At 43.8% G+C, this 13,664-nt stretch overlaps 1 protein-coding gene across 1 annotated transcript in view; it reads left to right on the forward strand.

Annotated features, from left to right (window-relative positions):
- Positions 1-12,446, forward strand: part of LOC110488200 (RNA polymerase II subunit A C-terminal domain phosphatase) — a 142,788-nt gene extending 130,342 nt beyond the window's left edge. Inside the window, exon 13 of the mRNA XM_021560310.3 lies at positions 10,577-12,446. Coding sequence (XP_021415985.2) covers positions 10,577-10,733 — 157 coding nt within the window. The 3' untranslated portion in view covers positions 10,734-12,446. The remainder of the gene's footprint in view (positions 1-10,576) is intronic.
- The last annotated feature ends 1,218 nt before the right edge of the window (positions 12,447-13,664 follow it).

A 13,664-nucleotide genomic window follows, 5' to 3' on the forward strand; every position in this document is an offset into this window, starting at 1 on the left:
TGTCCCCTCCTTCTCCTCGCCAAATTACCTTCTTTCATCTTCCTCTGTGTGGCTCTTTAATTAGGTTACAGAAAGAGCCAGGCCCTATGGGCTTGAGGAAAAGTAGTGCACTATGAAGGGAATACGGTGCCATTTGGGACCCAGTGTTGATAGAACTACTTCCTGCATGGTATTAGTGTTTAATCCGCTGTTAATATGGTGACTAGTTAGAGGAACTGCTGGTGCACTGTGATAAGTTCTGCATTCTCCATTTGCACTGGCAATACATCTTAGCAGATGAAGAGCCTCCATTTTCTCTTTAGACTCGGGTGTCCTTGAAAAGATTCCATTTGTCTCTTTCTCCCCTTCCTCTCTGTATTGTCTTCCCTCTTTCTTTTTCCCCTTAACTTTTTCTCACTCTCTCTCCCTCAAACACACCACACACACGTCTTTGTTCTCCTTTCTCATTCCCTGGATCTCTCTCTCTCTCTCTCTCTCTCTCTCTCTCTTTAAGCAGTGTCAAACTCTGAGCTGTCAGATGTGTTCTCAAGAACAGCTCGGAGCTGCTTGAAGTCTGCTGTCGTGTCGGGGCTTCCCCCACACTTCCTTTTACTCTTTCGCTCTCTTTCTTTCTCTATTCCCTCGTCTCGCTCTCTGATGCTCTCCCTCCTCACTTACTCACTCAGACACACACACCCTGCTCTATCCTTCTGCAACATCACCATCTCTTCCTCTGTATTGTGTAAACTGCATATACATTGAAGAGACCGATTCACAGACAGAGAAAATGGAGTTGTATCTAGTCTTTTTTTTTGCGGGGGGGGGGGGGGCTTTAGCATTTGGCACCCACCTCTTCTCTGCACCACCCATCTCGTCTTCTCCCCCTTTCTCATCTCCTCTTCTCCCACTTTCTCATCTCCTCTTCTCCCCCTTTCTCATCTCCTCTTCTCCCCTTTTCTCATCTCCTCTTATCCCCTTTCATCTCTGCTGGTGTTTCGCCGTAGCGTCTCCCTGCGCCACAGGATTGTGGGAAGTGTTTGGAGCCCAGGAGACTCTCACATAGCTGCTTCTGCTGCCTGCTTCGTAACTACTGACTGCCCTGCCCTTATCTGTGGGGGGGGGGGGGGGGGGAGAGCACTTCAGGTCATCTTTATCCTCCCAATCCTGTTTTCTCTTCTCATTGTGTGCCATTCATATCAGTTACCATCACACTAACACCAGTGTGTGGAGCTGGAATGGCCTGGTGTGGCCTACGGCTGTTAGTTCACCGTCACAATGGCAGAGGGCTGGGGAGCATGTCCTATTGACGCCCTGGATATAATCACAACACACACACACACACACACAAACTGCCTCAGACGGGACACCGCCTCATCACAGCCCGCAGATGATAGCATTAGGAAGTGATTTCGGATGTGCCTTGTGTCCCTAACCCCAGGTAATTAGAGAAAGTTGATTTGTCTTCTGTTCTGAATCATCCATGCATGAAGCAGTGTCTGACAGTATGTTAATTAAATCAACCAGACCATAATGATATTGACATGTGGGACAGACACGGGTTCAGCCGATTACATTCAGTTGAATGCTTCAATCTCCTTTTAAAGATGACTGATGTTTTGATGACTTAGGTCAAGAAAGCATTCTTTCTAACAGTGGTAATTTAAAGATGCATGTCATGCGGAATGAGTTAACACTTCTGTAAATGACCATGATAATAGCAAGCTATTTCTATTCAAGTGTTCATTTGACAGTCTGGTCTTGTGGTCTCTCTAAGGCCATTACGCTTCATATGTCTAACTTCTCTCTCTCTCTCTCTCTCTCTGGGCTGAGAGCCAATCAATAGTTTAGCCTTTTAGCCAGGCGTGCTCCTTTCAGCGTTCACCACAGATCTGCAGCGGGACTGCTAGAATACATCATTTCTCTCCCTGGATAAAAACGTTGAATTCGATAGAGTTGGTGCTCTGAGAGTAAGTGCTTCGAGGAAATGTAAAGAATCCACTTGTGGCCGATTTGGCCCCTGCTGCTACTACATTACATAGTGATTTCTAGGTGTTCGATAGTGTTAGGCCAGATGTTGTTTAGAACAACTTTGATGTAGGTGTTTCTGTCTGAGTCTCTTCCTCCCCGAGCTGAGTGATTTCAGAAACACATCAGACCAGTTGTTCTCTGTTATTGGCTGATCTCAGAGGTTCTAATGAGAAAATGCAAATGATGGAGGTGTTTCAGAAGGTTCCGTCATCTCCGTGTTCTAGCGGAGTCTAGCAGCAAGTCTCCGTTTAGAGGGTTAGCTAACCCTGACTGTGGGACTAGAGCAGACAGACCGACAAAGAGAGATCTGTCCTCCACCTCTTCTCTCTTCTCTCTTCATTCTCTTTCTCCCCCCCCCCCCCCCCTCTGGTTCTCTTTCCTCTCTCTCTCTTCTCTCTCTCCTCTCTCTCTCTCATAAATATATATATGAATAGAAACCCTAGGTTTTCTTTTATATAATCTTCCTGCTCAGTCATCTCCCTAAGTTGATATACTGTATGTAATTCAGAGGAAAGAGACATTGTGTTCAACTGAATTGAAGTCTCTCTGCTCTGTCTGGACGGAATCCTCAGAGGAACCAGAGTTAGACTGTAGCTCCTGGCCTTTCATTGGACCTTCAGATGAATACAATACTGGACGTTTAACCGTAGCCACTCCACACTTTCTCCACGCGTTGCAGGCAGTTAGAGCTGAATACCAGTGTTCCTGAGGGCTACTTAACGAGTACTTTAAGCCCCAGGCTCCTCGCTAATTTGAGACGCTTATGATGAGAAAGGGATAGGGAGGAAAAGGAGAGGAGGAGTTGGAGAAGGGAGAGAAGGATGATCCATAGGTAGGAAATGCAATATTGTCTAATGAAACAAAAAGTACATTCCTGATAAAAACCTGATTAATTGATGAGTTTGTTTTAAAGGGTGAGATGGTGCGTGTGTGTCTTGGCACGGTGTGTGTGTGTTGTATTAATAGCCATGGTGCTTGGGTCTGAGATTGGTGGTAATCATGTGGAGAGGAGATCAGTGAAGGAACTCCCCACTGCTGCTGACACAGCCTCCCCTGAGTCTGACTATTAATGTAGAGCTGTTACACACACACACAGCCTTCCCCTGAGTCTGACTATTAATGTAGAGCTGTTACACACACACACAGCCTCCCCCTGAGTCTGACTATTAATGTAGAGCTGTTACACACACACAGCCTCCCCCTGAGTCTGACTATTAATATAGAGAGAGCTGTTACACACACACACACACACACACACAGCCTCCCCCCCGAGTCTGACTATTAATGTAGAGCTGTTACACACACACACAGCCTCCCCCTGAGTCTGACTATTAATGTAGAGCTGTTACACACACACAGCCTCCCCCTGAGTCTGACTATTAATGTAGAGCTGTTACACACACACAGCCTCCCCCTGAGTCTGACTATTAATATAGAGCTGTTACACTCACACACACACAGCCTCCCCCTGAGTCTGACTATTAATGTAGAGCTGTTACACACACACAGCCTCCCCCTGAGTCTGACTATTAATGTAGAGCTGTTACACACACACACAGCCTCCCCCTGAGTCTGACTATTAATGTAGAGCTGTTACACACACACACACACAGCCTCCCCCTGAGTCTGACTATTAATGTAGAGCTGTTACACACACACACACAGCCTCCCCCTGAGTCTGACTATTAATGTAGAGCTGTTACACACACAAATAAATACACACACACAGCCGCCCCTGAGTCTGACTATTAATGTAGAGCTGTTACACACACACACATAAACACACACATAAACGCAGATAAACACACACAAATAAATATACACACACACACACACATAAACACAGATAAACACACACACACACACACACAAATAAACACACACACACACACACACAGATAAACACACACACACACAGATAAACACACACACAGTCTTCGCTGTCAGCAGCCAGCCTTCACTAATGAGATCAGTTTGATAACTCCACTTCTCAGATGACAGCCTGCTGAGATGGTCCTGTTTTGATAAGACAACCATAATAAAACGCAATGTAACTGCTGTGATAACACAAATACAATACTAGATATAATTCAACTCTGCTCTTAGCCACTACATGACCTTGCTATTACCTCCTAATAGGTGCTCTATGTTTACAAACCAAACAGCCTGATGCCAGTAGGTCATTCAGTTGCAAGCATGACAAGACTATTCCATAGTTAGGGCGACACCTGAAGGTTCAGTTTAGAGAGACAGTAACTTTTCACACAGCAGGCTACTGTACTAGACCTGGGCTGCCATTTTAGGAGTTTTTCCTAAACTAAAGTTAGATGACCTCTGACCTTTAACAGTAGAACCGCTGGGCTTCCCAGGAGCCTACAGATCATTTCACAAAGGTAAAAGGATATCAACCTGCAAGCGTGAACGGTCAAATGATTTGCGGTAAACATAAGCACCAATGCTTGATAAATAATTCAAAACACACAAATATAAAACATGAATTGCATGAAGAAACGTTTGTGGAAATATATCATTGAAACGATATAGAAAGAAGAGTCATTACCGCTTCATTTGAAGAGCATCTTATGGGCTTCATTAGCACTACTTAGATGCTTTACAAATCACCATATATCATGCTCTAAAGATTCATAATGTGTCATAACTGTGTGACATAACATCTATGTTTTATAGATTTGTGGCTCATTTATGTAGTGCTTATGTAGTGCTTATGAAGCATATATGATTGCTTTAGGAAGTCTCCATAAGATGCACATTAAGTAAAACGGGACCGTACAAAAGTGATTTGTTGATACATGTAGGCTACGGACAGGTTTGGTATTTGCCTACTCTACAGGCCTGAAACTCATTGAAAACACCACAATGTCATACATTTGATTCTAAAAAAGAATCATGGTAGATTAGATTAGTTCTAGAGTAGTAGTAGTAGTAAGTAATACAGTCCAGCCGTTTCTTTTGAAGTTTCTCGTTTCCAGATTTGTCTCATGCACAGGATACAGCAGGTGTAAAAGCAGTACAGTTGAAATGCGTAACTTGTGAGCTCTTTCCCGATAATCCGCAATAAAGGTAGTAATATAGATAAGAAATAAAACCTGTGCAGTGTGAGGGAAGAGAAAAGGAGCAGTTATATACAGGTCTTATATACAGGTAGGTCAGTGCCTGTACTTTTATTCCAGTGTGCAGCGGTACTGGAGGGGTTGTTAACAGGGGTAAAAGTGGCTGGTAGCAGGATGAATTGAAATTTGTTCCACCTGAGCGTGTCTGACCACAAGTCAAATGTTTGATGGATCCTTTTTGTCGTTTTCTAATGCCTCTTAAAGGGGAGAAGGTAATCAGATTACATTATTGAGTTTAGGTAATCCAAAAGTTACCTTACTGATTACAATTTTGGACAGATTATATTTAGAAAGTAACCTACCCAACCACAAGTAAGTAATAAAGTCCAGTAACATATTTTTTGTTGATGAATTCAAAGGAAAAGAGTTTTGTCAACCCACAAGGCGTGTGGTCAAATGATTTGCCGTGAACATAAGCGCCACCACTTGTGGTTCATATGGTGCACCACAAAATCAAACGGGGGCGTCGGCCTTCGGCGGTTCTAGTTTTAATGAACACACTAATCAAGAGTGTTGCTGCTCTGTGGGGGGGGGGTTGGTGAGAGGGTTAGGGGGACAAACTGACAGAAGACCACTAATGAGAAAGCCCCCTTCTCTCTCTGTGGAGGTGTGTGTGTGTGTGATGTAATCCTACTGTACACGCTCCCCTACCTGCCTCATTAGCATCATGCTAACGAGCCCGCTGCTGCGGAGGTGTCACTGGGGGGAGAGGGGAGATGTCACAGAGCCAGGGGTGGAGGAGGGGAGAGGTGGGCATGTTTAACCCTTCACCCCCCTGGGGGGAGTCCCTTGGTCTCTTGAATACATGTCCTATCCTCTCTCCATTTGGTTTCACCTCCCTCAATTCAATTCAAGGGGCTTTATTGGCATGGGGAACCTATTTTAACATTGCCAAAGCAAGTGAAAGGGATAAACAAAAGTGAAATAAACAAACTGTCTATATACAGTGTTGTAACAATGTGCAAATAGTTCACATTTACACTGGTTGGCCTTTTTCTTTTGGCAACAGGTCACAAATCTTGCTGCTGTGATGCACACTGTGGTATTTCACCCAATAGATATGTGAGTTTATCAAAATTGGAATTGTTTTTGAATTCTTTGTGGGTCTGTGTAATCTGAAGGAAATATGTGTCTCTAATATATCATATATTTGTTAGGAGGTTGTGAAATGCAGCTCAGTTTCCACCTCATTTTGTGGGCAGTGTACGCACAGCCTGTCTTCTCTTGAGAGCCAGGTCTGCCTACGGCAATCTTTCTCAATTACAAGGCTATGCTCACTGACTCTGTACATTGTTTTGGGTCAGTCACAGGGGTCCGGTATTCTGCCACTGTGTACTCTCTGTTTTGGGCCAAATAGCATTCTAGTTTGCTCAGTTTTTTTGTTCATTTTTTCCAATGTGTCAAGTAATTATATTTTGGTTTTCTCATTTGTTTGGGTCGAATTGGGTTGTTGTCCTGGAGCTCTGTGGTGTTTGTTTGTGAACAGAGCCCCAGGACCAGCTTGCTTTAGGGTACTCTTCTCCAGGTTCATCTCTCTGTAGGTGTTGGCTTTATGGAAGGTTTGGGAATCACTTCCTTTTAGGCAGTTGTAGAATTTAACAGATCTTTTCTGGATTTTGATAATTAGAGGGTATCGGCCTAATTCTGCTCTACATGCATATTTGGAGTTTTACGTTGTACACAGAGGATATTTTTCCCATTTTGTGAATGTTTGGTTGGTGAGCGGACCCCAGACCTCTTAACCATTATAGGGTAACGGGTTCTATAACTGATTGAAGTATTTTTAGCCAGATTCTAATTGGTATGTCAAATGTTATGTTCCTTTTGATGGCATAGAAGGCCCTTCTTGCCCTGTCTCTAAGATATTTCACAGATTTGTGGAAGTTACCTGTGGTGCTGATGTTTAGGCCGAGGTATGAATATTTTTGTGTGTGCTCTAGGGCAGTGGTGTCTAGATGGAATTTGTATTTGTGGTCCTGGCAGCTGGACCTTTTTTGGAACACTATTATTTTTATTTGCTGTCAGGTCCCAGGTCTGACAATCTGTGCAGAAGATCTAGGTGCTGCTGTAGGCCCTCCTTGGTTGGGTCAGAAGCACCAGATCATCAGCAAACAGCAGACATTTGACTTCAGATTCTAGTAGGGTGAGTCCGGGTCCTGCAGCCTGTTCTAGTGCCCTCGCCAATTTGTTTATATATATGTTGAAGAGGGTGGGGCTTAAGCTGCATCCCTGTCTCACCCCACGGCCCTGTGGAAATAAATGTGTTTTTTGTCCATTTCAACCGCACACTTGTTGTTTGTGTACATGGATTTTATAATGTCGGATGTTTTTCCCCCAACACCACTTTCCATCAATTTGTATAGCAAACACTCATGCCAAATTGATTCAAAAGCTTTTTTGAAGTCAACAAAGCATGGGAAGACTTTGCGTTTGTTTGTTTCTCAGGGTGTGCAGGGTGAAGACGTGGTCTGTTATACGGTAATTTGGTAAAAAGCCAATTTGATATGAGCTCAGTACATTGTTTTCACTGAGGAAATGTACAAGTCTGCTGTTAATGATAATGCAGAGGATTTTTCCAAGGTTGCTGTTGATGCATATCCCAGGGTAATTATTGGGGTCAAATTTGTCTCAACTTTTGTGGATTGGGATTATCAATCATTGGTTCCAAATATTGGGGAAGATGCCAGAGCTGAGGATTATTTTAAAGAGTTTAAGTATAGCCAATTGGAATTTGTGGTCTGTATATTTTATCATTTCATGAACAGAATACCATCAACACCAGAGGTCTTTTTGGGTTGAGGGTTTGTATTTTGTCCTGTAGTTCATTCAATGTAATTGGAGAATCCAGTGGGTTCTGGTAGTCTTTAATAGCTGATTCCAAGATTTGTAATTGATCATGTATATGTTTTTGATGTTTTTTATAGAGCTAAAAAAAATGGAGAAGTAGTTTACCCATACATCTCCGTTTTGGATAGATAACTCTTTGTGTTGTTTGTTTAGTGTGTTCCAATTTTCCCAGAAGTGGTTAGATTCTATGGATTCTTCAATTACCTTGAGCTGATTTCTGACGTCCTGTTCCTTCTTTTTCCGTATTGTATTTCTGTATTGTAGTAATTCGCCATAATGAAGGCGTAGACTCAGGTTTTTTGGGTCTCTATGTTTTTGTTTGGATAGGTTTCTCAATTTCTTTCTTAGGTTTTTGCATTCTTTGTCAAACCATTTGTCATTGTTGTACATTTTCTTAGGTTGTCTGCTTGACATATTTTGATTTGGTAGGGATGCTGGAAGGTCAAATATACTGTTTAGGCTTTCTACTGCCAAGTTTACAACTATTACAGTGAAATGTTTTGTCCAGGAAGTTTGTTGCCTAATTGTTTTTTGGTTGGTTTTTACACTACTTTCCTTCCATCTATACCATTTCTTAATATTATTCAGTTCCTTTGGTTTGGATGCCTCATGATTGAGTATTGCTCTGTTCAAGTAGACTGTGATTATATTGTGATCTGATAAGGGTGTCAGTGGGCTGACTGTGAATGCTCTGAGAGATTCTGGGTTGTCAGTGATAAAGTAATCTACAGTACTACTGCCAAGAGAAGAGCTGTGGGTGTACCTACCATAGGAGTCTCCTCGAAGCCTATCATTGACTATGTACAGACACAGCGTGCGACAAAGCTGCATGAGTTGTGAACCATTTTTTTGGTTGTTTTGTCTTAGTTGTATCTAGGGGGGCATATTTGGGATGCAATACTCTCTCCTCTATACCATGTTTCTTGTAGGATGACACTGTCTGTATTTCCAATTTCTTTGAAGTCTTGGTTCCTGTTCTTTAGGCCAAAGGCAGATATCGGCAGACCTTGTATATTCCAGGATGAGATAGTAAAAGCTTTGTGTTCCATAGTGTCTAGTGCTGTTTTCGTGTGGTTTAGGCCACGACTATTACAGTTGGTGTGAGCAGAGCATGTTGAGAATCTAATACATAGCTCTTGGGTTGCAGGATGCCAGCAGCATACCACCCTGCATACCACTGCTGGCTTGCTTCTGAAGCTAAGCAGGGTTGGTCCTGGTCAGTCCCTGGATGGGAGACCAGATGCTGCTGGAAGTGGTGTAGGAAGGCCAGTAGGAGGCACTCTTTCCTCTGGTCTAAAAAAAATATCCCAATGCCCCAGGGCAGTGATTGGGGACATTGCCCTGTGTAGGGTGCTGACTTTCTGAGGTCATTAAAAGATCCCATGGCACTTATCCAAAGAGTAGGGGTGTTAACCCCGGTGTCCTGGCTAAATTCCCAATCTGACCCTCAAACCATCACGGTCACCTAATAATCCCCAGTTTACAATTGGCTCATTCATCCCCTTCCTCTCCCCTGTAACTATTCCCCAGGTCGTTGCTGCAAATGAGAACGTGTTCTTAGTCAACTTACCTGGTAAAATAATGGATAATAACGGATTGCTTGGGCAGTGTATTAGTGGAGGTTGGGCCTGTTGCTCTGCTCACGGCCTGGGCGTATGTCCTGCTGTCATATTGAGGTCCTTGATGCAGGGGCGTGGGGCCAGAAGGGGCATAGGCCTAATCTGGGGGGGGGTGGCTGTATAGGGTGTGCCAGGGATTGTTTGGGGTGGTCTCAGCTGGTTGGGGCGTGGCTGGTGACACTGTGGTCTGGGTGTAGGCTCTCTTGCCATGGGTTCTCTTGGTGCTAGTCCTTCGGGGGGGGGGGGGGGGGGGGGTCTCGCTGGTCTGGGCAGGGTGTACGTTGCTCCTATGTGAGGTGCTGGGGCTGCATCAGTCTCTCGCTCTGTCTGTATGTGTCTGTCGCTCTCCTTTAACTGGAATAGAAAGGACAGGCTGATGTATCACACGCTGTGTGATCCGTCTGTGACTTCCTCTCTCTGTATTTCTCCGCCTTTTGTGAATGGCGTCGGCTGGGGGAGAATAGAGGTACAGCGGCAGTAACTAGACAGCTCCAGTAGAATAAGACTTGCTGCAGCTCTGTGGAGAAGAGAAGAGTCCTACTCTCTCATTACATCAGACTGTTCTCAGGGGTGTTACTGTTACTGGGTGTTACTGTTACTGTCTTGTGTGGAACAAGGCAAATTATGAATCTTCAATATAGTGGTGAGTCCTTTTCATGTTGGATAGGGATGTAGGAGATTTGGTACATCAGTAACCCCCTGTTCTGTCTGAATAGCGTTGTGATAGTTACCAAAGACCCCCACATGGCTGTAATACTGTTCAGATTTCATGTCTGGTTGTTTACTCAAATATTGTTGCTGTTGTGTTTCGCTGTATTGCTCTTTCTGGTAATGCCTAAATGACCTGCCTTCAGTATGATCTATACACATGATGTAACATCATATTAGGAGATCATTCTGTTTGTGTCAATAGCAGTAAGTGTCAAGACAAAAAGGTTTTACTCATCAACCATTCTCTCCCTCTCTCTCCAGGGGACAGAAGCGCAAGCTTGCTGAGGCCAAGGAGGAGGAAGAGGGGGAGTCGGCGGACGAGTCCACCAAGGATTCTAATGAGGAAGAGGAAGGAAGCAGCTCAGAGGCTGATGAGATGGCCGCTGCCCTGGATGCGGAGCTCAACGACTTCATTTGACAAGGATGAATTTGATTGGACAAAAGAACTGGGGCGTTTGATTGGACGTTTATGAACGATGCCTCACAGAAACACTCTAAATTACCCCAGCAGATTTACGTCCAGGTGGTGCCTGAATCTTTGTCTCTACGCTGTGTGCCATGTGTGTGTGTGGATGTGTTTTAACGAGGTTGAATGTGTTGTACAGAATGAAAAGGTAGGTTAGTACAGTAGGAAAACGTTGGTGTGTAAATATACACTCAAAAAAATAAAGGGAACACTAAAATAACACATCCTGAATGAATGAAATATTCTTATTAAATACTTTTTTCTTTACATAGTTGAATGTGCTGACAACAAAATCACACAAAAATGATCAATGGAAATCAAATTTATCAACCCATGGAGGTCTGGATTTGGAGTCACACTCAAAATTGTAATGTAATGTCCTTAAAACAAGTCAAAATGAGGCTCAGTAGTGTGTGTGGCCTCTACGTGCCTGTATGACCTCCCTACAACGCCTGGGCATGCTCCTGATGAGGTGGCGGATGGTCTCCTGAGGGATCTCCTCCCAGACCTGGACTAAAGCATCCGCCAACTCCTGGACAGTCTGTGGTGCAACGTGGCGTTGGTGGATGGAGCGAAACATGATGTCGCAGATGTGCTCAATTGGATTCAGGTCTGGGGAATGGGCGGACCAGTCCATAGCATCAATGCCTTCCTCTTGCAGGAAGTGCTGCACACCGATCTTGTTGTTCTCTGGCAAATGCCAAACGTACTGCTCGGTTGGGATATAAGCACAACCCCCACCTGTGGACGTCGGACCCTCATACCACCCTCATGGAGTCTGTTTCTGACCGTTTGAGCAGACACATGCACATTTGTGGCCTGCTGGAGGTTATTTTGCAGGGCTCTGGCAGTGCTCCTCCTGCTCCTCCTTGCACAAAGGCGGAGGTAGCGGTCCTGCTGCTGGGTTGTTGCCCTCCTACGGCCTCCTCCACACCTCCTGATGTACTGGCCTGTCTCCTGGTAGCGCCTCCATGCTCTGGACACTACGCTGACAGACACGGCAAACCTTCTTGCCACAGCTCGCATCCTGGATGAGCTGCACTACCTGAGCCACTTGTGTGGGTTGTAGACTCCGTCTCATGCTACCACTAGAGTGAAAGCACCGCCAGCATTCAAAAGTGACCAAAACATCAGCCAGGAAGCATAGGAACTGAGAAGTGGTCTGTGGTCACCACCTGCAGAACCACTCCTTTATTGGGGGTGTCTTGCTAATTGCCTATAATTTCCACCTGTTGTCTATTCCATTTGCACAACAGCATGTGACATTTATTGTCAATCAGTGTTGCTTCCTAAGTGGACAGTTTGATTTCACAGAAGTGTGATTGACTTGGAGTTACATTGTGTTGTTTAAGTGTTCACTTTATTTTTTTGAGCAGTGTAGTTGTAGATCATTTTTAGGGTTAATGTAGAAACTTTCGACAGTTTTATTGTAAGATAAAAAATAGGAGAGATTTTGGCTAATTTAGTATTACTTGAGGTTTTTTTTCACATTAAGACTTTTATATAAATTCAACAAATTACTTAATTCATTGGTCGTATGATGCCAAAGAGTTTGAACTAGGCCAATCAGAGCCTGCAGCTAAAGATTTTACTCTGACATCACATCCTGTGTTCCTATTTCCTGTTGTTTTTTAGGGGTTAATCATTAAAACATTGTTACCAGCAGAACGACTAAGACGCCTGAATGTGTCCCATTGGATCTTTTCCTCTCTGTTCTTCTTTACTGTGGCATTGGTACCAGAGACATATAGAGATTGATATTTATATATGAGCGGTGCTTGTCTTCCTGGCTCCACCAATGAGCAGTGCCTGCCCTCCTGGCTCCACCAATGGTCTTGATCAACCTTTCCAACACCAACTTCGAAAGTTACCTGGCCGAGAGAGAGGATGCTAGTACCCAAAAGGCCATTCTGACCATCACCATTTTAAAGTACCTAGCTGGGTGGGACTTCCTATGGGTTAAGGAAGGATCACATAATTCCATCCAACTCATCAGTAGGGATCATCCAATGAATTATACTCGTGAGCAAACATTCCATAACTGCAGGTGGTAGTAAATTGCTAACTTTGGCTTTATACCTGTTCAAACAACACACTCCTGGTGGCAGTGTGCACCCTTTCAGTTTGTTTTCTAACTCATAGAAGTAGAAGAAGAAAATTGACTACTTCAAAATGGAGATGACCTCATTGGTGCTCCCTATGCTCTCACAGACGCTATAATGGGCCAGATGCAATGATGCCATGTCTATGGTCGAGACTAATTCACCTGTCAACGGGTTAGGTTCAAGACCCACCAACCAGGTCACTGTCTCAACCACTCACTGGAGCCTGTGATTGGTGGAGCTATTTTGTTTAGCTTTATTACCATTCTTCTTATTAGGTGTTATAGCTACTTCTAGCAGGTGATTTATGTTTTAGCCACTTGCAGAGGCATTGATTTACTAACATTTCAGCCAGGGTCAGCAAGTGTCCCAATCTCAACTGCTCTTAGTAGGAACGTCAAAACGTTCAGGCAGCTGCCCAGACACTGTGGAGGCTCTAGTTTAGAGACCCCAGTTAAATTGTGTTTGAGAGCATTTTTAAACTCTTAATTGGTTAAATGAGTGAGAAATAGATGTCATTGTTCAATAGTTTGAGTGGGCAACATATAACATTGACATGTTGAATTATTTTGACACATACAATTATTTTACACTGAGCAAATTTCCCTAATGTGGACAGTTTGTGTTGCTACTTTGCACAAGCTTGCATTTTCACTCCATAACATGTTGTGGAATTGCACGTCCTTTTTACATCAGATTGGTGATGTTAGTATAAAGGTTTATAGTCATCACGATGACGTAAGATAAATTGCTTAAAACAAATAAATCTCTTGGATTTCAT

This window comes from Oncorhynchus mykiss, chromosome 30 (genome assembly GCF_057628025.1).
Source record: "Oncorhynchus mykiss isolate SJ-2025 chromosome 30, ASM5762802v1, whole genome shotgun sequence".
In the NCBI taxonomy this organism is placed as follows: Eukaryota; Metazoa; Chordata; class Actinopteri; order Salmoniformes; family Salmonidae; genus Oncorhynchus; species Oncorhynchus mykiss.